General features: G+C 36.8%; 2 protein-coding genes and 1 pseudogene across 3 annotated transcripts; 2 read left to right on the forward strand and 1 right to left on the reverse strand.

Annotated features, from left to right (window-relative positions):
- The first annotated feature begins 414 nt into the window (after window positions 1-414).
- Window positions 415-1,772, forward strand: LOC138894678 (secreted RxLR effector protein 161-like). Its single transcript, XM_070179396.1, has 2 exons — window positions 415-745; window positions 1,753-1,772. Exons 1-2 carry the CDS (start codon window positions 415-417, stop codon window positions 1,770-1,772), a joined length of 351 nt encoding a protein of 116 aa, XP_070035497.1.
- Window positions 1,773-5,164: 3,392 nt separating this feature from the next.
- On the forward strand, window positions 5,165-9,036 carry LOC104106356 (protein NRT1/ PTR FAMILY 5.10-like). The gene is made up of 4 exons (XM_009614887.4): window positions 5,165-5,371; window positions 6,587-6,804; window positions 6,983-7,518; window positions 7,900-9,036. Exons 1-4 carry the CDS (start codon window positions 5,233-5,235, stop codon window positions 8,714-8,716), a joined length of 1,710 nt encoding a protein of 569 aa, XP_009613182.1. The 5' UTR covers window positions 5,165-5,232; the 3' UTR covers window positions 8,717-9,036.
- A 3,442-nt stretch (window positions 9,037-12,478) lies between these two features.
- On the reverse strand, window positions 12,479-16,419 carry LOC104106357 (GDSL lipase-like; annotated as a pseudogene). The gene is made up of 5 exons (XR_011408828.1): window positions 15,952-16,419; window positions 15,177-15,298; window positions 13,980-14,203; window positions 13,343-13,607; window positions 12,479-13,044 (listed from the first exon to the last, which is right to left on the reverse strand). The product of XR_011408828.1 is annotated as a GDSL lipase-like (transcript).
- Between the last annotated feature and the right edge of the window lie 10,995 nt (window positions 16,420-27,414).

Raw genomic sequence — 27,414 nt, forward strand, 5'->3', positions numbered from 1 at the left:
ATATGAAGATCCCTAAAGGATTTAAAATACCTGAAGCAAATCCAAAATCTCGAAAAATGTATTCAATCAGATTACAAAGATTTTTGTATGGTTTAAAGCAATCTAGGCATATGTGGTATAATCGCCTTAGTGAATATTTGCTGAAAGAGGGTTACATAAATGATGTTACTTGTCCATGTATTTTTATAAATAAAATGGCATCAGAATTTGTTATACTTGCTGTTTATGTTGATGACATAAATCTTGTTGGAACTCTAGAAGAGCTCCAAAAGGCAATTGAATATCTTAAGAAAGAATTTGAGAAGAAAGATCTTGGAAAGACAACTTTGTCTTGGTCTGCAAATTGAACATTTAGCAGACGGGATCTTTATCCATCAATCTGCCTATACAGAAAGGGTCTTAAAACGCTTTTACATGGACAAAGTGCATCCATTGAGTACACCAATGGTTGTTCGATCACTTGAAGTGAATAAGGACTTGTTCCGACTTCCAGAAGGGGATGAGGAACTCCTTGGTCCCGAAATACCTTATCTCAGTACAATTGGTGCATTTATGTATCTTGCTAATGCTACAAGGCCTGACATAGCATTTTCTGTTAATTTACTAGTAAGATATAGTTATTCCCCTACACGGAGACATTGGAACGGGATTAAGCATATATTGCGATATTTAAAGGGAACACTTGATATGGGTTTATTTTATTCTAATAAAGGTAGTGTAGATCTTGTTGGTTATGCAGATGCAGGTTATTTATCTGATGCACATAAAGTTCGATCTCAAACCGGGTACATGTTTACATGTGGAGGTAATGTAATATCATGGCGCTCCACAAAGCACTCTATTATTGCTACTTCTTCAAATCATGCTGAGATAATAGCTATTCATGAAGCAAGTAGGGAATACGTATGGTCGGGATCAGTGATTCATTTTATTCACGAAAAATGTGGTTTGGAATGTGATAAAAGATCCACAATTTTATACGAAAACAATGCTGCATGCATAGCCTAATTAAAGGGGGGATTTATAAAAGGAGATAAATGGTGACATTGATGTGCAACAAATCCGTTCAAGTGATAATCCGGCATATTTATTCACTAAATCTTTGCCAACTTCAACTTTTGAGAAGATGGTATACAAGATTGGAATGCGAATACTCAAATATTTAAAACACTGTTTTTATCAGGGGGAGTAAAATACGCACTATACTCTTTTTTTCTTACTAAGGTTTTTCCCACAGGGTTTTCCTTATAAGGTTTTTTTAGACAACTAGTTATGCATATTACTAAATATGTGTACTCTTTTTCTTTCACTAGGATTTTTTCCCACGGATTTTTTCCTAGTAAGGTTTTAATGATGCACATTATCTTTTAATGAACATCCAAGGGGGAGTGTTATAAATATATTATATTATGGATGTTCATTTAGTACTCTGTTGTAAATAAGCTTCCTGAAAAAGCTTATCTATATGAGATTCTGCCGTAAATATGTTTATCTATTTAGTACTCTATTGGAAATAAGTCTCCTGAAGAAGCTTATCCTTTCAGTACCCCGTTATGGATAAACAGCACACCCGGTAGAAGATTATTTATATCTGGTACAGTAGCAGCTTGCAGAAGCAACTTACACAACAACTTGCTTTCTTCTATAAATAGAGGAAATTTCAGTTCATTATGTACATAAGTTTGAAGTTTGAATAATATATCAGTTTCTCTCTATACTTGTCTTTACTTTACAATCTTTATTTTATAACAGTGATAGCTCTTTTCCAATAATCTTTCTTTTTTCGTCTTTATGAAAATTTGAATTAACCTAAATAACTGTCCATGTCAGGCTTAAACTAAATAGCTAGCTTTTATATATATATATATATATATATATATATATATATATATATATATATATATATATATATATATTATATTAAAAGCACGAAGGCCATTAACGAAATATCGTTCGCCTTTTTTACTCATTAGAAATATATTTCACACTGGATAAAACTGTAAAATCAAAAAACTTTCCTAATATTTAGGAGTTCTAAATATCATCTCCTAATATGAATACAAAATATTAAAATAGTAAAAGAATACAAAAAAATAGGAGGAAAGTTTCTTGTTGGTTTCCAACAAGGAAACTTCACGATTTTGTTTAATATTTCTGTTCCTTGTCATTGTTTAATCATAAAGACCAATTTTGCCTCTTTATTTTCTTTTCATATGATTTATTTGTTGTTTTTAAAATTTAAATCATAAGTACTTTTTAAGAAGCTTGGTCAAATTCGTTTATTCTATTCTAAAAAATTAATACGGAATTAGGTTTTTGTTTTTGAAAAAATAGTAATTATTAATTTGTGATAAAAAATTAATTACTGTAATTTAGTTTATAGAAAATACCTAAATTACCTCAATGCATATTCATGTTAAATAGATGAAAAAGGACTTTTATTTTTTGGTAAAAAAGAAACTAATATTATTACTAAGAAAGTTTATTACATAATATAAATTTACAAAATAGAAATTACTTACGAAATTCATCTTGTGGCTGATATGATTTGTTTAATAATCTGTCACTAATTCTATCACTGAATAGAATTAGTGATAAAATTTTGTTATTTGACTACATATTTTGTCCATCGCTAATTTTTCTTCTTTTTGTAGTTGACTTATCTAGAATACATGGTACCTAGACGATTATTTTGATACGAAATAATATAAAAGAAGGGTTACATAATAGAACACTAAACTTTCAAAATTATCTTGGTTGTTTTCATACTTAGCTAGGCTATCCGCTCCTTTCTTTGATTAAATAGGCTCAATATTTGTCATTTTCAAGATCTTATATTTTTTTTAAAAATATTTTCAAGGGCTTACATTTTTATAATTTTATACGCATCGATAGAGGGTCACGCGTATCGCGCGTATCCTAAAACTAGTATATATATATATATATATATATATATATATATGAATAGAAAAATAATAGTGTATCCGAAGTATAAAGTGTTTATGTTTGATACTATTTTCTTATTGGTTCGTTTAAAAACTCTTATATGTGCAAATAATATTATGATAGGTTTAAGAACATGAATTTCAAAAGTTTTATAAACACCAAATTAACATATTCAAATTTACAAACTTTAAAAGTTTTTATTTATTTCTTAAATTTCGTTTTGAATGTCAAATAAATTAGAATGGAGTGAATATTTACCTTCACTTTTTCGTTTTCTAACTAATTTCAATTTTTTTATATTACTACGTTTTATTTTATTTAGTCCTAACAATTTCACCAAAATAGAGTCCGAATTTCTAAAATTATTAATTATTATCGTCTATTTTTTACAAAAGATATTTTCTACTGTTGAGACTCCGACCAAACACCATAAGTCATTTTCTAAAATATTTTCCTTTTTTTTGGGTCAGGAAATATTTTCGTTTTTGTGATACCAAGTAGGGCTGTTCGTCGGTCGGTACGGTACGATATTTAGATATTTCGGTTCGGTATTTTCGGTATTCGGTTTCGTAAAATGCTATACCAATACTGTACCTAATTAAATTCGGTATGGTTCAATTTTTCTCCTTTAGGTTTCGGTTTATTCGGTTCGGTAACTTTGATTTATTCGTTTTGAATACTAACTAGTGCATAGAGTCATGGACAATAATATCCTTAATTAAATTACTCAAAAGTACAAAACTAAAAACGTTTGTTGACAAAAGTTTTGTCCAAAACCAGCAAATACCAACCTAGAGAGAGAAAACTTAGAGAAATATCTTATTACTTAGAGTTAATTGGTGAACTTGGAGAATAAAGGAAAGTAAAATTTTAGATTTCTTATATTTATGTTATAATTAATTAAAATGTGTAATGTAATATATATTTCGGTACGATATCAGTATTTCGGTATTTCATTTTAAAATACCAAATATCATACCTAATACCAATTTTTTTTTTAAAACTTAAATCAAATTTCATATCGAATACCAAAATTTTCGATTTTGATAAGGTAATTCGGTATTTAACAAATCGGCAAAGGGCCAAATATACCCCTCTACTTTCGAAAATGGTCTAAGAATACTCCTCGTTATACTATTGGGTTATCTATACCCCTGCAGTCATACTTTGGGTTCAAATATACCCCTCATTTAAACGGAGGGACACATGTCATCGTCCTGTTGGTCAATTCTAAATATCTCCTAATTATTTAAAAAGACCCATTACCCATACCCGAAAAGTAATTTTTTAAAGCAATTTTATTTTTTGTAAAAACTGAAAAAAAATCGAAATTATTTTTACTAAAAAATAAAAAAAATGAAAATATTTTTTTTTCCAGTTTTTTTAAAAAAACTGCTTTAAAAAAACTGAAAAATATTTTTTAAAATAATATTTTTGTAAAAACTGAAAAGTAATTTTCTAAAGCAATTAAAAACTGGAAAATACTGAAATATTTTTAACTAAAAACTGAAAAAAAGAAGAAAATATTTGTTTTTTCAGTTTTTACAAAAACATTACTTTAGAAAATTACTTTTCATTTTTTGTTTTTCAGTTTTTACAAAATCATTGTTTTAGAAAATATTTTCAGCTTTTTTAAAAGCAGTTTTTTTTGTAAAAACTAAAAAAAATAATATTTTTTTTCCAGTTTTTTAGTAAAAACAAATTTCAGTTTTTACAAAAAAACTTGCTTTAGAAAATTACTTTTCAGTTTTTTTTTTCCAGTTTTTACAAAAATATTTTTTTAGAAAATATTTTTCAATTTTTCTAAAGCAGTTTTTTTGTAAAAACTGGGGAAAAAAATATTTTTATTTTTTTTAATTTTTAGTAAAAATAATTTTAGTTTTTATAAAAAAAAATTGCTTTAAAAAATTACTTTTCGGATATGGGTATTAAGTCTTTTTAATTAATTAGGAGATATTTAGAATTGATCAACAAAACGATAACACGTGTCCCTCTGTTTAAATATGGTATATTTAAACCCAAAGTATAATTACAGATATATAAATAAGTCAATAATATAACGAAAGATATTCCTATATTTGAAACTAAAAGGATATATTTGGCCCTTTACCGTTAACAAATTATGTACCGCCCTAATACCAAGTGACCAGCTAACACCACGATTCTTTTACAGAAACCGCCAAAAAGTAAAACATCATATAGACTGCCCAATCATATTTCTCATGGAATTACACAACAACTTGAACTCAATCATTGTTGTAGAAGAATCTTGGGTTGGTCATATCAATGGCCACTGGAGGAGTCAACATCTCCGACGCCGAAATCCCCTTTCTCGGCGACGTCGTTGAAGGATCCGTTGACTTTAAGGGTCGTCCTGTGACCCGATCCATATCCGGTGGCTGGAGATCCGCTTCCTTCATCATAGGTAATTCTAAATACCCATATGCAATTGTCACTGATTTTAAAATATATATGCAATTTTACCATCTGGGTTCACTTAAATATTGGATTTTTCCACTATTATCATTGATATTCAAATCTTTATGCATTTTTTCGCTGCTGGGTTATTTAAAAAATGTATTTTTCCTGTATTGTCATATATATATATATATATATATATATATATATATATATTGAACTGTTTTACAATTTTGGCTGCTGGCTTGTTTTAAATTTTTGTTTTTCCCACTATTGTTATGATATTCAAATCTTTTCTGCAATTTTAGCTTCAGGGTTGTCTCAAATTTTGATTCCTTTTCTTCTATTACTATTGATTTTTCAAATGTTTCTGCAATTTTAGCTGCTTGTTGTCTTAACAATTGATTGTTTTTTTCCTAACTGTTTTTATGGATTTTCCAATTCTTTCTGCAATTTTAGCAGCTAGATCGCCTTCAATTATTGATTTTTTCACTATTGCCATTGATATTCAAGTCTTTTTTCTCAAAAACAATTTTAGCATCTATTTTCTTAAGAAAATTATCGACATTGATATTCAAATCTTTCTGCAACTTCAGCAGCTGGGTTGTATTAAAAATTTAAAATTGATCTTTTGCCGCCAAGTGGAATGAATGCGTTCAAAATGGTGAAAAATTAGCCGACTCCGTTTAGCGCTGAAGCGTAGCAGTAGTAGCATTATAATTGCCCAATTTTCTTGTCTATCTGCAATTTTGGCATTTGGGTTGTCTTAACAACTGATATCTCTCACTGATTTTTTAATTTATTTCCAATTGGGTTGTCTTAGAATTTGATCTATTCCGGACCAATTTTCACCAATTTTGAATCAACAGTTTTACCTGTTGAGTTGTCATAAAAATTGTTTCCCCACCAAATGAAAATGAAACATGTTCAAATGGAGTGAGATATTAAGAATGCATATAATCTCCCTCAACTAATTGGGGATTGAGGCGTTGTTATTGTTATACTCATATTGTTGCTGATATCAAATTTATCTCCTTTTTTTGCCATTGGGCTGTCTTAAAATTGATATTTTCACCAATTGTGACTGATTTTCAAATCATTCTCCAATTTTGGGAGCTGGATTGTCTTAGAAGTTGATCTTATTTCAAATTCACCGACTTTCAAAATCTATCACACTTTTAGCAGCTGGGTTTGAAACTTGATTATTTTCTTCCGGTTGTAGGCGTGGAGGTTGCAGAGAGATTTGCATATTATGGGATAAGTTCGAACCTAATAAGCTACCTAACTGGCCCACTAGGCCAATCGGTTGCAACAGCTGCGGTGAATGTAAACGCTTGGAGCGGAACAGCATCGCTTCTTCCGCTTTTGGGTGCATTTATCGCTGATTCATACCTGGGTCGGTATCGGACCATTATCATCTCCTCTCTGCTCTACATCTTGGTTAGTAACCGGTTCAGGCTTTTGTTTTGGCACGATTGTACTCTTCTTCTTTTTTGGGCTACTTAGGGTACAGTATTAACAAGTATGCCTCTCATAGTTGACTGAAACTACTGCCTTCTTTCTGCTTTAGCAATGAAAGAATTAGCAAGTAAGACGGTTTTCATTTGTTGATGCACAGGGACTTGGCTTCTTGACGCTTTCAACTGTCCTCCCTTTCAATTATTCTGACTGCCAAGATACTGCAACATGTTCTCCTCCCAAGTTCCAAATCATTTTCTTCTTCTTTGCTTTGTATCTAGTAGCTTTTGGACAGGGAGGGCACAAGCCTTGTGTACAAGCTTTTGGAGCGGACCAATTTGATGCTCAAGACCCAGAAGAAAGTAAAGCTAAAAGCTCATTCTTCAATTGGTGGTATTTTGGAATGTGTGGTGGTCTGTTGATGACCCTCTGGATATTGAACTACATTCAAGACAACCTTAGCTGGGGTCTGGGATTTGGAATTCCCTGTATTGTCATGGGTCTCGCTCTTATTGTGTTCTTGCTTGGAAGCTTCACTTATCGGTTTCGCCAGAGCAGTGATGAAAAGAACCCATTTCTTAGAATTGGTAATGTGTTTATTAATGCAGCTAGGAATTGGCAAACCACCGCTTCAGCTATATCAGTCGAACAAGAAGTTCTGGGTATTCTGCCTCATGAAGGTTCTGAACAGTTCAAGTGAGTGTTTTGCAATTACTTTTATAATTGAACGAATAAAAGTTGTTGATTTTTTGGTCATCTGCTGATCTTCTTATAATTTAAAGGAAAAATACTTACAGTTCTGCAATAGATTAGGATGGTAGAAATATTTGCAGAATGGCTCCTCTACCCGGGTTTGATTTGTTAAGAGTTAAAACGATCCAGGGACTTGCTTTAAAGAGTTAAAGACTGCATGGTCTTAAGCTTGCTATTGAATGTTAAATAGCCCATTAGATGTGTAGACACTCCAATTTATTATAGGATAGTATTAGCCATATTTCTGTATAAAAAAAGTAGTTTTTTTCTTGATTGCATTAAAAGACATCTCATTTTATTGGTATAAATCTTTATTGAACACAGGTTCCTCAACAAAGCGTTGCTTGCCCCCGATGGTTCCAAGGAAAATGGGAAAATTTGTAGTATCAGCGAGGTTGAAGAGGCTAAGGCTATTCTTAGGTTGATTCCAATATGGACAACGTGTTTGGTATATGCTATTGTGTTTTCACAGTCATCCACTTTATTCACCAAACAAGGTGCAACTTTGGACAGATATCTTGGTTCAAATTTTGAAGTACCAGCTGCCTCATTACAATCATTCATCAGCCTCTCTGTTGTCGTTTTTATTCCTATATATGACCGTATTTTGGTTCCCGTTGCAAGAGTGATAACTAGGAAACCTTCAGGCATCACAGTGCTCCAAAGAATTGGAACTGGGATTTTCTTGTCTATACTTTCCACGGTGATTGCAGCTATAGTCGAGAAGAAACGTCTCCAGACTGCTATAGAATACGGGCTGGTTGACATGCCAAAGGCAACAATTCCCATGAGCATTTGCTGGTTAATACCTCAGTACCTACTATTTGGTATTTCTGATGTATTTACCATGGTTGGTCTTCAGGAGTTCTTCTACGATCAGGTGCCAGTTGAGTTGAAAAGTATAGGTCTTTCTCTCTACCTCAGCATATTTGGCATAGGGAGCTTCTTAAGCAGTTTCCTCATCTCTGTTATTGAGAACATCACTGGTAAAGATGGTCAGAGCAGTTGGTTTTCGGACAACTTGAATCGGGCACATCTGGATTACTTCTATTGGGTTCTTGCTGTACTTAGTACTATGGCATTCACTGCATACTTGTATTTTTCAAGATCTTATATATACAATAAGTCAAGTTCTCTCTAAGATGTATTCTACTTGTGTTAACTTTAGCATGGAAAAGTTAAGGGTGCACAGTATAAAGGTCTTCTCTGTGCTGTAGTGATATTCTTGTCAAAGCACCTTGTGCTGGTAGAAAGCTTAGAAATACATAAACTGCAGGCTGAGGTGCTTGTGTTACTATTGTTGTATATGTAGGTGTTCGATACGGTGAGAGACTTGGATTGTAAATTTGTTAGATAGAACTATGCAATTGTTTGTTGATCATCATATAATTGGTCAAGATTTACAAAAACTAAGTGGTGATAAGCACATGTTTTATGTTGTGTGATTGTAATTTCAGAAAACTTTTTTCTTAAAATAACTTTACGAGCAAGAGCAATTTTGGATATTTCTTTTTGAGATCTTACAACTTGTCATAACATGGAATATCTTCGGTGTTTGAATTAATTGTACACAAATTGCAACTTTGAAACTACTTTTTTTAATTATTTATTTTATTTTTCATAGGGGGGAAGGGAAAAGAAAATGGGGGAGGGCAGTACAAGGTGGTGAATTGAATTCCCACCAAGAAGGTAAAAAGTTAAGGTAGCCAACTGGGCTAACTATGATTCCAACTCTGAAACTACTTATAATAGTAAAATGTACTAATGGAACATCCAACTTAAATTTCAGTAAGATATTGCTTCATTAGAATAAAAACATCTCTTAAAAAGGCAAACTCGATGAACTATGTTGTCGATATGCACGGGGCCGGGAAGGGCCGGACCATATTGGGTTTGATGTACGTCGTCTTACCTTGTATTTTATACACGAGGTTGTTTCCGTGGCTAAACACGTGACCTCCTAGTCTCACGGTGGCAACATTTGTCGTTGCTCTAAGTAGAGGTGTCAATGGTTCGGTTTGGCCGGTTATTTTATAAAATTTGTACCATACCAATTTTTCGGTTATTCTGTATAACCAAAATTAAATTTTTAGAAACCGTACCAATCATGTCGGTTTCTCTTCGGTATCGGTACAGTTCGGTTAATTTTCGGTATTTTTTTAAATGTCACTTAAAAGTCACTACTAGAAGGAGAATGCAACAACATACGTACTTTTATAGGACTTAGCAAAATTCTCTAGATATTTTTACTATTTAAAGGGTGATGAATTAAGAAAACATGAAAGATGGCCAAAGTATAAATCCATCAATTATTTTACAACAACGTAAAAGAAACTAAGCAAAGACAAAGAAAATATAAATCACATGAGTGGAAAGATATTAAGTAAGTTGGGACTCAAGAATAAAGTCTATAGAAGATTAAATATTCGAAAATATAAATTTAAATCATACGAAAGAAAAAATATTCAATACATTGTAGTTTGCTACTCATAATCGTTTGAATACCTTATGTTTTGCTAGTGAAAATGTAGGAAGTAATTTAGTTTCAATAGTAGTATAATAGGTTTGGAAATAAGGATTTTGAGTTTAATTACTTGTTGGTTTGTAATCGTTTTCATAATTTCAAGGTCCAAGAAAAATGTTAATGCTTTATTATTTTTAAACTTAATATATAAACATATTTTTTTCATATAAATTTATTCGGTACGATTCAGTATTTTTTCGGTTTATTTTCATAAAAGAAAAAACATACCCTAATTATCGGTACAGTTATAGATTTATATAAAAACCTACGGTTTTATTAAAAGAAACCTAAAAATCGGTTAGGTGCGGTACGATTAGGTCGGTTTAGTCGATTTTTAAATATCCATTGACTACTCTAGCTCCAAGGTTCCTTTCAATAAAAACATCTCTTACGAGAGTTAAGTCAAACATTACATTGGAGACACATGTGATATTAATTGCAAGGTCAACAATAACAGATAAACTCTTTGCGAAGAAGATGATATTTGGCTGTCCACGGTACAAAAGAAAAGGTTCTTGTATATTAAAAAAAAACCATTTGGTATCGAAGCTAAGCGCCGTCTTGCTACCCATAAGCTAAGTGGTTTCTTAGCTTTTCCTTAACAGAATTTTGTGAAGACTTCCTCTAACTGTGTTTGATTAAAAGGCAGGCACACTGCCTCCAACCAAGAGAGTGGTTATGCCATACATATACCTCTTATTTCTTAGATGCTATACAGCCGTGGAGCAACAACCATGTATAGAGCTATTTACTCTGCGAATTCATGAGATTACTTTACAGTTGCAAAAGAAGCCCAAGTAGCATATATCTGCTTCTCTCAGTTAATCAATCACTGCTCTGATCTTGTCATATGGCTTGCAGCCGCTCCTGAATCAGCTTGCCTCTTTTTCCTCTTGCAGCAGCTTCTTAGTGTTTTCTTTTGCTTCTACCATAGCAGGTCTTAATTCGCTCTTGTGTGCTTGCGAATTAGTTACTGTTGGTGTATGAACTAGTTGATCATTTACATACTTGTTATGAAGTATATCCTCAACATATATGGTTGGAGAAACTTTGTAATCACTAAGGCAAGTCAAAGAGGAGAATGATAACAGCTGACTATGTTATAAGTCAGACTAAGAAAACACAATGTGTGATCGGAAAACATTGCATGTAAGTCCCTGCATAGATAGGAGGGAGATACTTCGAGTATCTATGACTCTGTTGGAAACTCGTAATAGGTGAATGACATAATTCTTGAAGAGTTACTTATCTCAAGCATTTGTCCGTCAGGTGCATCCCAGGACCTGATTTCAGAAACTCTCTGAATACCTGGTTTAACTGGTGCAAGAATCCCCATTTCTGCTTTAGGAAACGAAATTATCAATTGAAGCTTCATCGAGGAGGTTTACTGAAGCTTCAAAAGATCCCGGCAGTAGGCCTTGATATAGGCCAACGACATATTCTCATTATTAACTAAGTGCCGGCATTCTTGGCACCACCGAACAACCCTAAGAAATAGATAATGTGTTTATGAGCATACCTTTAGTAGATCGCTGCACAGACCACCACTGACTATATATCCACCATGGGAATAGAAATGCTCTGGACTTGGTACTTGGCTGATGCTTTACAGTGGTATGCTAAAGCCAAGTTCCAGCAATTAGTCAATTCACAAATCACCTCATAACAGCAGTCTGTTCTCTGGAACATCATTTTTCCTATTGAATATCTTGGAAACTTGTGTCTGATTTTTTCAAGTGAAACAACTCCATGGGGCAGTACTTCAGAACAATGAGACCCATTTATAATTTACAAGAAGAGCATGCTTTCTAGAATCTAAACTACTGACAAAGAATTCTGAGAAACAAGCCATCCGGTAGGGAGTGTTCCCCTTTAATCGGCCTTACGCGGTGCGAATCCGGATTAGTCGGGACCTAATGCGGGTACCGGACACCGGTAGGGAAACCAAAAAGAAAAATAACAAGAGAAGCAAGACATCAAAGATCTCAAGCTATGGTCATTTCCGGTTTAAAAGGGTTGTTTCCAGAGACAAGCAGATACTAATTCAAACGCCAATGTCTTCACAGACAATGGAATTACTCTGAAGCTGCATTTGCAAAAATATAGTATCAGGTTTTAAGAAATCAAACAATCACCCAAACATGTTTTTTGTTTTCTTTAAACATAAAGGAAGGCAGGAAAGGGTTGTTTTACTTCATGTTCTTTTTCTTCAACACTTTTTGGAACTTTGGTTTTAGCAGAGGATATAAAATGATGCCTGATGCAAAAATTACTGATTATGCTTGCCATCTCTACACACATTCATCTTTTCGAGGTCCAATGATGGAGCAATGCCAGACTATAGATAAACAAACGTGACTGGAGAAGAACAACGTAAGAGACACAGACAAAAAGAGGAAGTTTTATTAATTCCAGTCACTTCCCTAATAAGAAGGACCTTCTTTTACAAATCCTTATCCAAATGACATATACAATTGAAATGTATATGATTCTAACTAACTTCTCAGCTTTGTTCAATCATGAAGACTGAGATATGAAGTCATCTTTATCAAATCTAAAGATTGACTCTTTGTAAATTGAAGAGAAAAGGAATGGAAGAACAAAGTAGAGATCTAGCTCTTTTAGCATCAAATTTCACATTCTTTTTTGCTTCTTTCCTTTAATATGAATTAACGAAACAATCCCAGCAATGCCATCATCAGGTTATGTTGAAAGTTCAAAAAAGGATTTTAGATTGTAAGGTGCAACGACATCTGCAGCTCCATTCCACAGTAATTCGGCGTATTGTTGGTAGGCCAGCTCAGTGGGATGAAACGAGTCGAAAAACAAGTAATCTTTCACGTTTTTACACAGCTCGTACTTTTTTACCTGCCTCTTACCTCCACAACTGTAATTCCCTCGAAATGGACCAGTCCCACAACAAGCGGTCTTTGATGTCTTAAAACCTAAACAAAAGCAAAATTGTAAGTAAACTAACGAAACATTCTTATTAAACATTTTACTTTGTACTTCCTTTACATTGTCAGTATCATCGCATTGCATCAACATATGATTTAACTGATTAAGATATAAGACCCACATTCTATTCTATGAGCAGGGCAATAAAATTTCTGACAAAGTGCAAACATGGGATAAAAAAAGACAGATAAAGAAAAAACCATATTCGCTATGTTAATCAACACTGCAGAAAATAGAAACAAAACTAAAGAGACGTGATTTTGAGTTTGATGAGATGAAACATACCATATTTTGTTGGATTATCAATGCTTTCTGCAAATACTTTGAACAAGTTGAATAATGTATACTTAAATCCAGGCAATTGCTTCTCCAGTTGCTTGAGATATCCTGGGAGAGCCAAATTATGCATTTTCACCAAGTTTGTGACCTCCTCTATGAAATCTCCATTCTTAACTCCTCTTTGAGCATTAAGAGCCCTAATATAAGGGAGACAACCTATGGGAACCATATTAAGCATGGCAAATTTTCTCCCTCCCTCCCTGTAAATTCCCTGTTGCATTAATTTAAGAAAGTGCAAAGAATTAGTCTAGCTACTCTCTAGGTAGCCAATACTCAACCTAGAACATGAAAAACAAACCAAAATTTGACAAACAAAAGAGTTTACAACTCAAAAGTTTTAATTTCTCGTTATTTCACATAAAAAGAAAACAACAATATCTGATTTCATCCCAAATAAATTACAAATTTTGATTTGCTTTGGTCAAAGCCTTTTGCATCATTAATATATACACTTTTCTAAAATGGACGACAAAATGAAAACACTCATCACTAAGCAAATACTTCCGAGTCTCAAATAGATAAAAATGTAAAACTAACTCCAAAGAATGACGAAAAATTTAGGTTGAATCAATGAGATCATTACCTTCAAAACAGATGTCAAATTGCCCATATTCATCTGAAGATACTCTCTCTCAGGATATGGAATAGCCGAATTTGTTAAGAGAGGAGCCAAATAATCATTATTGCCAGCGCTAAAAATATATACAACATTGGAGAGGATCTCTTGGATTCCGTTGTTCCCACCTTCTTCTTCAATAGTTCTACCATATTTTTGAAATATTTCAACTGTGTTTTGAGGTCTATAACCTGTCAAATGGAATCAATACTTTAGAGATAAATAAGTCCTGGTAATAGTAAGTAACTTGCAGAATTTGACATAGAAGGAATTATGGTTATTTAACAATCTTCTTATCAAATAAGTTATGTAAGAATCTTATCCTGAACATAAATAGCACGTAGAGTATTATACAAATAGACTTGAGCCTGTTTGATGAATGCAAAGTATAAACCTTTGAAATGTTACACAAACTTTAACTAGAAATAATTCGGCATGTGATTGAAAATTAAAATTTATTTCTTATAAAGCATTAACTAAGAATGTTAAATTTATAAATGAGAATAAACTCTTTTTCACCATCAAGCTGTTAAAGTATCCATATGTGCGATTGAGAAAGACAAAACTTAAACTTGAACCTCTTAGTAGATCAGACTAGTAAAGACCTTCTACTCGTTTATCAGTAGAGAAACTTATCCCATTACTAGTCCATTTGTAATATTTTGACACATGACAGACACTTTTGGAAGGTAAAAAGTTTGTATTATTATTGCGTTTGGACCATTTGGGTGAAGTTTTCTGGAGATGTATTCCTGAGAAAAAGTTGCAAAGACGAGTTTGGAAGTTGTAATTCTAGTGTTCTGTGAGTATATATGAGGTTCCTCAAGAAGTTTCTTTTAGAAGGCACTTTCAACAAAATACACCAATCTAAAGTTTCTCAAAATACTTAACCAAATAATCCTTTCTGAAAACTCTGCAAAATTCTTCAATACACTCTGCATGGTCCAACAAGAATAGGTAGGAAGCATATGAAAAACACTTTTCAAAAGCCTTGGAAGATTTTCTTTCTCTCACTTTAATAAGAGCTTATATGAAACCAATTAAATCAAAGAATTCCACCCTTAATTGATTTAATTATCAATTTCAAACATGGATTACATAGAACTAATTCAAAGGAATCGTCACTTACAAACAAAACTAAAGCAAAAAGGAAATGTCACTTACAAAACCACGATGGGTTTCGGCCAAGCAACCAGCAGCGCCTGATGCAAAGTTCACCCCATGAACAAAGTGTTGTTTGCCAATGTGAAAATATGATGGAATCAATGGCAAATTAGCAAATTCAGCTGCAAATACAATCAAAAATCAAAGTTTCATCACCTCATGTGCCCGTAGCAAAAATTCTTGTAGGCACATTGCAATCAAAGTTTTTAAGATGACTATAGAATATCTATCTAAAGAGTGGATCTCCCGTTTATATGTGGAAAGTCACTTAACTTCCTTTCGCATAACATAGTTGATCACAAACCTGATAAGAAAATAGCAACTCATTTCCTGTACCAATGTGAGAACTGAATTTATACACAACAACAACAACGTAACATACCCAGTGTAATCTCACAAGTAGGTCTGGAAAATGTAGTGTGTACACAGACCTTACCCCTACCTTAAGTAGGCAGAGATGTTGTTTCTGTTAGACCCTTGGCTCAAGGAAAGCAAAATCACAGCAGTTTAAACAGAAATACGAACTGAATGGAAACACACGATCTATATGTTTACGCCAACTATTTTAGGATTGAAACATAATTGATTAACTAGTCATTTGCGCAAATTAGGTTATTTGATGCAAAGTTAATTAATTTGACCAATTAGCACTTTGTGGAAGTTAGGCTGTTTCCATAATTGGCTGAAAGTTATTTTCGATTAAAACACTCACAGAATATTTGTTCAAAAGACTTTTCAAATAATTGACCAAAAAACGCCATATAAAAATATTTACCAATAAAATCAGGGATAAGGCGTCCATCGCTGAACCTGCCGGTAGGGTAGTTGAAGAATGATTCTCCATATGGCCGCCAATTTGCTTGGAATTCAGTGGTGGTATTGATGTAGTTATTATTCCCAGGATCAAACAGTGAATCGCCGAACACGAAAAGGGCAGCTTGAGGTCTGCTAATACACACAATTGGGTGAGTAAAACATACAACCAAAACAAATATGCAGAAGTAAAACAAGCCTGAAATAATTAAAGCCATTGGAGTACATGAGTAAGTAAACCAGTTGGAGATATTATTGGGGTGCAGAATGAATTACACTGTTCATTCTAAACTGTTGGCTGAGGTCAATTATTGGCATGAAACTCATTCTTTTTATTATGAAAATAATTGAGTTGGGGATTGTTCAATTTGTCATTTTCGAGAGTATATCTTTCTACATTTTTCAAAGGCGATAGCATGGCGTTTTCGCAGCAGCCAATTAATAAGAAAGTCAAAATGAGGAGGAGTAGGAGATAGAATTTAGTAAGGCATTGTCCAAATCCATCCACTCGGAGACAAAAAGAAAACAAAGAATGACCGAGTACAATCTTAGTACTCCCACCCTCTTAAATTATTTCTCATAATTTCTAAAAAATAGTTATATCAAATTATTGGGGTGCATCGGTTCTATTTGTGAAAAAGAAGAATGGTTCCATGAGAATGTGTATTGATTACAGGCAGTTGAACAAGGTCACAGTCAAGAACAAGTATCCTTTGCCTCGTATTGATGATTTATTCGACCATCTTCAGGGGGCGAGGGTGTTCTCCAAGATTGATTTGAGGTCCGGTTATCACCAGCTGAAGATTCAGGATTCAGATATTCTCAAGACAGCTTTCAGGGCCCGATATGGCCATTATGAGTTCTTGGTGATGTCTTTTGGGTTGACCAATGCCCCAGCAACGTTCATGCATTTGATGAACAGTGTATTCCAGCCCTATTTGGACTCATTCGTCGTTGTATTCATTGACGACATCCTGGTGTACTCTCGTAGCCAGGAGGAGCACGCTCAGCATTTGAGGGTTGTATTGCAGATATTGAGGGAGGAGAAACTTTATGCAAAGTTCTCCAAATGTGAGTTTTGGCTCAGTTCAGTAGCATTCTTGGGGCACGTGGTGTCTAGTGAGGGCATTCAGGTGGATCCGAAGAAGATAGAGGCGGTACAGAGTTGGCTCAGACCGTCCTCAGCCACGGAGATTTGGAGCTTTATTGGTTTGGCGAGTTACTACCGTCGCTTTGTGGAGGGATTTTCATCTATTGCATCATCCTTGACCAAATTGACCCAAAAGGGTGCTCCATTCAGGTGGTCGGATGAGTGTGAGGAGAGCTTTCAAAAGCTCAAGACTGCTTTGACCACAACTTCAGTGTTAGTTCTGCCATCAGCTTCAGGTTCTTACACCGTGTATTGTGATACCTCGAGGATAGGCATTGGTTGTGTTTTGATGCAAGAGGGTAGGGTAATTGCCTATGCCTCGCGTCAGTTGAAGACCCATGAGAAGAACTATCCTGTCCATGATCTTGAGTTAGCAACCATTGTTTACGCCTTGAAGATTTATTTGTATGGGGTTCATTGTGAGATCTATATTAATCATCGGAGTCTGCAGTATCTGTTAAAGCAGAAGGATCTTAATTTGCGTCAGCGGAGATGGTTGGAGCTTCTTAAGGACTATGATATTACTATTTTGTACCATCTGGGGAAGGTCAATGTGGTGGCCGATGCTTTGAGTCGCCGAGAAGAGAGTTTGGGGAGTTTAGCATATCTTCCAGCAGCAGAAAGACCTTTAGCATTGAATGTTCAGGCCTTAGCGGGCTAGCTTGTCAGATTGGATATTTCGGAGCCTAGTCGGGTATTGGCTTATGTGGTCTCCAGGTCTTCTCTTTATGACCGTATCTCGGAGCGTCAGTATGATGACCCCCACTTGCTCGTTCTTCAGGACAGGGTTCGGAGAGGTGATGCTAGGGATGTGACTATTAGTGATAACGGCATGCTGAGAAAGCAGGGCCGGATATGTGTGCCTAATGTAGATGGGCTTTGAGAGTTGATTCTTGAGGAGGCCCACAGCTCGCGGTATTCCATCCATCCGGGTGCCGCGAAGATGTACCAGGATTTGAGGCAGCACTATTAGTGGAGGCGGATGAAGAAGGATATAGTTGGGTTTATGGCTCAGTGCCTCAACTGTCAGCAGGTTAAGTATGAGCATCAGAGACCGGGTGACTTGCTTCAGAGATGAGAGATCCCAGAATGGAAGTGGGAGCGGATCACCATGGACTTTGTAGTTGGGCTACCACGGACTTTGAGGAAGTTCGATGCTATTTGGGTTATTGTGGATCGGCTGACCAAGTCCGCGCACTTCATTCTAGTTGGTACTTCTTACTCTTCAGAGCGGTTGGCTGAGATTTACATCCGAGAGATCGTTCGCCTGCATGGTGTCCCAGTTTCCATCATTTCAGATAGGGGTACTCAGTTTACATCACAATTTTGGAGGGCCGTCCAGCGAGAGTTGGGTACTCAGGTTGAGTTGAGCACAACTTTTCACCCTCAGACGGACGGGCAGTCCGAACGCACTATTCAGATATTGGAGGACATGTTGCGTGCTTGTGTCATTGACTTTGGGGGTTCATGGGACCAGTTTCTGTCACTCGCAGAGTTTGCATATAACAACAGTTATCAGTCGAGTATTCAGATGGCTCCGTACGAGGCTTTGTATGGGAGGAGGTGTAGATCTCCGGTTGGATGGTTTGGGCCGGGTAAGGCAAGGCTCTTAGGTACAGACTTGGTCCAGGATGCATTAGATAAGGTGAAATTGATTCAAGAGCGGCTTCGCATGGCGCAGTCTAGGCAGAAGAGCTACGCAGATAGGAAGGTCCGTGATGTGTCTTTTATGGTTGGGGAGAAGGTTTTGCTGAAGATATCACCCATGAAGGGTGTTATGAGGTTTGGGAAGAGGGGAAAGTTGAGCCCCCGGTTCATTAGGCCTTTTGAGGTGCTTCAGAGGATTGGGGAGATGACTTATAAGCTTGCCTTGCCACCCAGCTTGTCTAGTGTGAATCCAGTGTTTCATGTTTCCAGGCTCCGGAAGTATATTGGAGATCCGTCCCATGTTTTGGATTTCAGCACGGTTCATTTGGAGGGTGATATGACTTATGATGTGGAGCCGGTGGCTATTTTGGATCGGCAGGTTCGAAGGTTGAGGTCAAAGGATATAGCTTCAGTGAAGGTGCAGTGGAGAGGTCAGCCTATGGAAGAGGCCACCTGGGAGACCGAGCGGGAGATTCAGAGCAGATATCCACGCCTATTCGAGACTCCAGGTATGTTTCTAGACCCGCTCGAGGACGAACGGATGTTTAAGAGGGGGAGGATGTAACGACCTGACCATTCGTTTCGAGAGTGATAGCCCCGTTTTCCCCATTTCTACTTTTTTTTGTGTTATTCAGCTATATTATGTTATATCGGTTAGTTGGTTCGGGTCCGGGAGGAACTCGGAGTGAAATGAGACACTTAGTCTCATAATTGAAAAATTGACTAAGAAAAGTGGACATGATATGGACCTATGTGTAAACGATCTCGGATTCGAATTTTGATAATTCCAATAGCTCCGTATGGTGATTTTGGGCTTAGGAGGGTGTCCGGAATATTATTTGGAGGTCCGTAGAGGAATTAGGCTTGAAATGCCGAAAGTTTAATTTTTGAGAAGTTTGATCGGGAGGTTGACTTTTTGATATCGGGGTCGGAATCCGATTCTGAAAATTGAAATACCTCTGTTATGTCATTTATGACTTGTGTGCAAAATTTGAGGTCAATCGGACGTGATTTGATAGGTTCCGGAGTTGTTTGTAGAAATTAAAATTTTCAAAGTTCATTAGGCTTGAATTGGGGTGTAATTCTTGGTTTTAGCATTGTTTGAGGTGATTTGAGGGTTCGACTAAGTCCGTATGATGTTTTAGGACTTCTTGGTATATTTGGTTGAGGTCCCGAGGGGCTCAGGTGAGTTTCAGATAGTTAACGGATTGAATTTTGGACTTGGAACTCTGCTGGAATTTTTCTGATGCACCATCTGGTTTCCTTCATCGCGTTCGCGAAATGGAACTGAGAGGCTAGAAATATTTGCTCTTCGCGTTCGCAAAGAGAAGAACGCGTTCACGAAGGGTGGACTGGGTGTGTATCGCGAACGCGAGGGGTGTTACGCGTTCGCGAAGGAGAGAGGAAGCAGCCGAGGACACCAGGCAATTGGTCTACGCGTTCGCGTAGGAGGTGTCGCATTCGCATAGTGAGGGGGATACGAAGCATCGCGCTCGCGATGGGTTGGACGCATTCGCGTAGAAGGCATTGATGCAGAGGCATTTTGTGCTTCGCAAACGCGAGGGTGATGTCGCGTTCGCGAAGGAGGAATTTGGACGGGAGTTATGTTGTGCTTCACGAACGCGAGGCACTGACCGCATTCGCGAAGAAGAAAAGTCTGGGCAGTGAGTAAGTCCCATTTTCAGGTTTTGACGATTTGGAGCTCGGATTTAAGGCGATTTTGGGTGATTTTCAGAAAAAAACGACGGGGTAAGTGTTCTTAACTCAATATTGGTTAAATTACCCGAATCCATGGTTGTTTTTATCATTAATTGGTGAATTGAGTTGGAAAAATTTGAAAACCCTTTTGGTTTAAATTGAAGATTTGAGGGTCGAGTTGGGGTTGAATTTCGGTAAAATTGGTATGGTTAGACTCGTGGTTGAATGGGCTTTCGAATTTTGTAACTTTTGTCAAGTTCCGAGGCGTGGGCCCCACGGGCGATATTTGAGCTAATTTTCGGTTTTTTTATGAAAAATTATTATTTTCTTATGGGATTAATTCCAATGAATTTTATTGACTGAAACGAATTATTTATGACTAGATTCGAGGCGTTTGGAGACCAATTCACGAGGAAAGGACATTGTAGAATAAGAATTCCACGGCTTGAGGTAAGTAACGATTGTAAATCTAATCCTGAGGGTATGAAACCCCAGATTTCGTATCATTTACTACTTTGAGGTGATGCACATGCTAGGTGACGGGCGTGTGAGCGTGCACTGTTGGAGATTTGTGACTTGGTCCGTCCCGTAGCAACTGTAAAGTTTCATACTTTGTTGAAACCATATGATACTTATATGTTTTAGAAGGAATTTCTGTAAATTGGGCTGAATGCCATTTTTGGGCCTTGCACCAATGCTGTTTGGACCCTTAGGGACTGTTTCTTACCATCCTCTCATTATTTTCGATTGAAAATCTATACTCAGTCATGTTTATACTTGTTTACCGCATAACTCAGTTTTACGACTCTATTTTGATGCATATAAATATTTTGGGTTGAATGCCCTATTTAATTGAAATACCCGAGTGGCTTGAGAGGTTTATGACTGAGTGAGGCCGAGGGCCTGATTTGTGAGGATGAGTGTGGATCGGGGCTGCCCGCCTGCAACATACTTTATTATTATGGCACGTGAGTCGTCTGTGCAGCACGTGAGTTGTCCATGCAGATTATAGCGCTTGGGCTGAAGGAGCCCCTCCGGAGTCTGTACACACCCCCAGTGAGCGCATGTACCTACTGAGTGCGAGTGCTGGGTGCCAAGTGCTGAGTGAGTGGGAGGTATGAGTGATTGTGAGGTATGCCCGAGTGGTAAGAGTTATTGTGAGGTATGCCCGAGTGGCACTAGTGACTGTGAGGTTTGCCCGAGGGGCTGTATTTGAGTGATGTTTTGCCCGAGGGGCTGTATATGAGTGATGTTTTGCCCGAGGGACTGTTTATGATTTCATCATTTTTGCTCACCTTTACATTTTTTCTCTGTCTGAAAACTGTTGAAAAATATCTTTAAATGATTTTTACTGGAATTGGATTAAACGAGATGTTTTGATTCAAATCCTGATTTTAAAAGCCTGTGGTATTTTACTGAGATTTCCCGATAAGAATGTTATATGCTTTATTGCTCGTCATTACTGCTCAGTCTTTATTTATTGTTGTTACTTACTGAGTTGGCATACTCACGTTACTCCCTGTACCTTATGTGCAAATTCAGGTGTACCTGGACACGGTAGCGGTTATTGAGTGTGCTGGTTGTAGATTTTCTTGGAGATAGCAAGGTAGCTGTTGGGAGATCGCAGCTCCTGCTCTTTTCCCTCTTATCTTCCTCTAGTTGTATTTAGTTACTTTCCAGGCTGAGTTAGCCTTGATATTGTTAGATAGTTTGTAGTAGATGCTCATGACTAGTGACACCCCAATGTCGGACTTTTTTTTTCCGCACTTCTGTTTTTCTTTGATTTGTTAAATAGTATTTAAATTATCTTTGAAAGGAAAATATCGGTTTGTTTGAAAATGAGTCGGCTTGCCTAGTTCCACGATAGGCGCCATCACGACAGATTAGGTTTTTGGGTCGTAACAGAAGGAAATCAAAGAACATTTTGCGGTGGTAGAAGGCATAGGTATACAAAACTTGTGGTACAGTTGTTGGCTATGTACGACAGTATGGTGACAGAATTTGATTATAAATTCATTAGACAGAATTACGCAATAGTTTGTGATTGTATACTTGTTAGCGAATTCCAAAAACTAAGTGATACAAGGCCAATAATAACAGATAAACCGGTTACGTTGTAGTTGTACATAGAACAAGAGAAAAGGTTCCTGTATTTTAATAAAACAGATCCATATGCTCCTGTGCTATCTTAGCTTTTCCTACACCTGTGACATTCATGATCGGCTGATCGGCTTCCTCAAAATATGTTCGATTGCAGGATAGAGAGTGATTAATTATGCCCACATATGTACCCTCTTATTCCCTTACACGCTATGGTATTCTTGAGTGAGTAGGAGGGGTTGGAATTTATATAACCGTGGAGCAACAGTCATGTCTCGATCTGATCTAACTTAACAAGCCTAGAATCTTGAACCTATAAGTTCAAATTATGGCTCCGCCTCGGTCTAACTATTCTGCAATTCATCCAATGACATTATGGTAACTAAATTAAACAAGCCCAAGAAGAATATACCTGTTTTTCTCACTGAATCAATCATTGCTCCGACCTTACCATATAGCCTGGAGCCATTCTCGATTCGAACCAGCAATTCGAACAAGGTGGTGAATTGATTTCCTACCAACAAGGTAAGAAGATCAGGTAGCCAACTGGGCTAACTATGTGTATACGGTCGAAAGTCGAGCTCGATTTCAACTCGATAGATTAGGTTTGGAACATGGCGACCACGGATTGAAGATCGACCTCGAGTCTCACCAAGTTAGAACACGAGGTCGGAAAAACCTGCCTTCGAGGAAAATTGAGTCTAGTGTCGATCTTAGCCTCGAACGAGCTCGGGGATAACTAACAGAAGATCGAAATATCCGCGACCGGATAGATATTACTGCGAGAATCTCGGCGCGTGTCAGCAAGGAACCGGTAATCAACAAATCAAAAGATTTTTACCTTTTATAGAAATGTACCTAGAATAAGACTCCTCTACTATATAAAGGGGGTTTGACAATTCATTCAAAATACTGTAACACGCATCACAAAGCAATATATTATTATTTCTAGTTCTCATTATTTTGTCATTCTATTCCGGTATCGATAAAAGCGTTTTTGACTCGAGCGTGACTGAGTATGTTTTGAGAGAAATCCACGAAGGTACTTGTGGAAATCACTCGGGCGCTGAATCGCTGGTCCGAAAAATAGTCAGAGCCGGTTACTACTGGATCGACATGGAAAAAGATGCAAAGGAGTTTGTTCGAAAATGAGATGAATGCCAAAGACACGCTTTGATGATTCATCAACCCGGGGAGCTGCTGCATTCGGTTTTGTCGCCATGGTAGTTCATGAAGTGGGGAATGGACATCGTTGGCCCCCTCCCATGGGCACTCGGTAAGGCTGAATTTATATTGTTTATGACTGACTATTTTTCTAAATGGGTGGAAGCCTAGGCGTACGAGAAGGTCAGAGAGAAGGAAGTCATCGATTTCATTTGGGATCACATCATATGCCGATTCAGAATGCTGGCCGAAATCGTATGCGATAATGAGAAATAATTCATCGGCAATAAAGTAACCAAATTCCTTGAAGACCACAAGATCAAAAGGATCTTATCAACACTCTACCACCCTAGTGGGAATGGACAAGCAGAATCTACCAACAAAACCATACTCCAAAACCTTAAAAATAGGTTAATCGATGCCAAAGGAAGATGGAAGGAAATACTGCCCAAAGTTCTATGGGCATACCGTACGACCTCGAAGTCCAGTACCAGAGCTACCCCATTTTCTTTAGTTTATGGTGCCGAAGCTCTGATTCTGGTCAAAGTCAGAGAATCAAGTATCATATTCTGATATGCAAGGAAGGAATCAAATGACAAGGCTATGAGTACGAGCCTGGAGCTATTAGATGAAAGGCGCGAAGCCGCCCTTGTCCGATTGGCCGCCCAAAAATAGCGGATCGAAAGGTATTACAATCGAAGGGCTAACCTTCGACACTTCAATACCAGGAACTTGGTACTAAGGAAGGTCACACTGAGCACCCGATAGCCGAACGAAGGAAAATTGGGGCCAAATTAGGAAGGACCGTTGTAGGCATGCAAAATTTATTGAATTTAACTTCAATAAAATAATTTGGACTATTTTAAATATATTAGTCCAAATAAATATTATGGGCCAATAGAATTAGATTAAATATATTAGTCCAATATATATGGATTAAATAATGAAGTCTGAATCCGTTGGGCTAACCCACTTAATTGGGCTACAAAAATAATGAGCCCATTTCATTAGGCCCAAGATAATATCTTCCTACAGGCCCAGTTTGGTGCCACACGTGAAATGACGTGGAACGCCAAGTCAAACGGAAGAGCCAATAGGATCATGCCACGTGTCAAAATGACAAGGCATGCCAAGTCACATTAGAAGGCCATTGAAACCGCGCCATGTGTGCAAGTCACATATTCTGGCCAATCAAATACGGCCTTGTCAAACTTGAATCTGATTGGTCGGAAAGAGTTTGTTCTTATCATAACTCTTCCCTTCCACAACTATAAATAGGGGTCTTCAAGCAATCAAGTTCAAGTTCAACAAATCAAGTTCAAGCTCACGAACGAAGAACAAATCAAGATTCAAGGAGTACGAGTTCAAATCAAAGTTTGTGCTAGTTGAATTCAAGATCATCGTTCGTGACAATAAATATAGGTTCAAGATCAAGCTAAAAGGCCCTTGAATTTATTTACTATTGAAAAGAAGAATCAGAGGATTTATAGAGATTGTACACTCAAATTACTTGAAATCAAATACTACGATTGTTGCGATATTTTTCGGTCTTGATTTTATTTTCTAGACGCAATTATTGTCTACAAATTCTGGGACGCCCAGTGGGACATGATCATAGGACAATTGTGATCATAAATCAACCGAATTATAATTGAGGAAAAGATTTCGTGTCAAGTGATATGGCAATCTAAGTCAAAAGAACGAGCCAATAAAATCAAGGCATGTGTCAAATGATGTGGCGATCCAAGATAAATAAATGAGCCAATGAAATAATGCCATGTGTCAAGAGGGGGTGGCATACCAAGTCAAATCAACAACCAATAGAGTTGTGCCAAGTATCTGGATGGTATTGGTTAGTTCAAATGGACCAATCAAATTGCAGAGCCACACCACTCCCCATAACTATAAATAGGGGTCTTCATGACTCAGAAAAGACACCATAAGTTATAACAAGAAGCAAGAAAGAGCTCGTGGATCAAACGCTGCAAATTCCTCCATAAGTTTCAAGCTTCAAGCAATCAAGTTCAAGTTCAACAAATCAAATTCAAGCTCAAGAACGAAGAACAAATCAAGATTCAAGGAGTACGAGTTCAAATCAAAGTTCGTGTTAGTTGAATTCAAGATCATCGTTCGTGACAACAAATATAGGTTCACGATCAAGCTCAAAAGCCCTTGAATTTATTTACTATTGAAAAGAAGAATCAGAGGATTCATAGAGATTGTACACTCAAATTACTTGAAATCAAATACTACGATTGTTGCGATATTTTTCGGTCTTGATTTTATTTTCTCGACGCAATTTATTGTCTACAACCATACCAAATTATCAAGATACACCGAAAAAGGATCCTACAAACTCGGAAAAATGAACGGCGAGCAACTACCGAACAACTGGAATATAACTCACTTAAAGCGATATTACTGCTAAGGTATGACCCCGTTCTATATTTTATTTACATTTTAAACTAACGCTTGCAGGAAACCAACAAGGGATAATATGAGATTTTAGGTCCGAAAGCACGCGTTGCATTCTTTTTTTCTTGAACTGGTTTTGTCCCAAATGGATTTTTCCGACAAGGTTTTAAACGAGGCAACCAGTAAATCGTGCTAACTTAGAATTGAAGACCGGTTATGAGCCGGTGATGATGATCACAACAGCATTCAAGGCCTCTCTTCGATCAATCCCGAACACTGAGGGGCATTACTCTCGGATATCAACTTTAGCATGGAAAGAGACTTCAAGATTGAAGGGTCTCGATTGATAGAATTCATTGTAAGGGCCAAACGGTCAAATGAACTGTGCCCACATAGACTGCTTGGACCCTGACACAAAGCCTATATACATGTGTAACTATTATGCACAAAAATGAAATGAAGTTTCTTCCTTGCGCATAAACATCTTGTTCTTAAAATATTTTCTTGCATTTATCGAAGAATTTCCTACATACGATCCCTTAAAGGTATCGAGCCCAAGAGCCACCTTCATCCGAGTTCGAACAATCATTCTACTCGGAGACTGCCGCCAGAAAATAAACTCGGACGGTCTGAGCTATCAGACCTCGGGGGTATAAGCTTATTTGGCATTGTTCGAACTAAAAGGCTACGACCATTCCGGGATAACAAAACCCGAGGGCACAAAGCTTATTTGGCACTGCCCGAATTAAAAGGCTATGGCCGTGCCGGGATAACGAAACCCGAGAGCGCAAAGCTTATTTGGCATTGCCCGAATTCGAAAAGACTACGATTATATTAAAAAAGGTCCGTAGACGTCCGAAACCCGTAACAAAAGGTACCTTTGGCAAAATTATAATATAAGGGATTATAAGTACTTTGGGAATTTTTTTTCGGTCATACCGAAAATTCCTGCATCGCCTTAAGAATAATCAAAGGCAAGGCTTGTTCAAAACCCCAAACAAGATCTAACTATTTAATGCTAAGGCATTTCAATCTTTGCAAAACGTAAAGAGAAAGGAAAAACTCAAAGAATTATTGAAAAATATGTGTTATATATATAATCTTTACAAAGTCACAACAAGCCTTGGCAAAAAGTACAAAATGCAAAGAAGAAAAAAAAAACAATGTCAAACAGAAGCCGCCTAATCTTTCCCGGGAGCCGCATCATCAGCTTCGGGGTCTCCGCCACCTTCGGACTCACCCGAATCTTCA

Source organism: Nicotiana tomentosiformis, chromosome 6 (genome assembly GCF_000390325.3).
Source record: "Nicotiana tomentosiformis chromosome 6, ASM39032v3, whole genome shotgun sequence".
Classification (NCBI taxonomy): domain Eukaryota; kingdom Viridiplantae; phylum Streptophyta; class Magnoliopsida; order Solanales; family Solanaceae; genus Nicotiana; species Nicotiana tomentosiformis.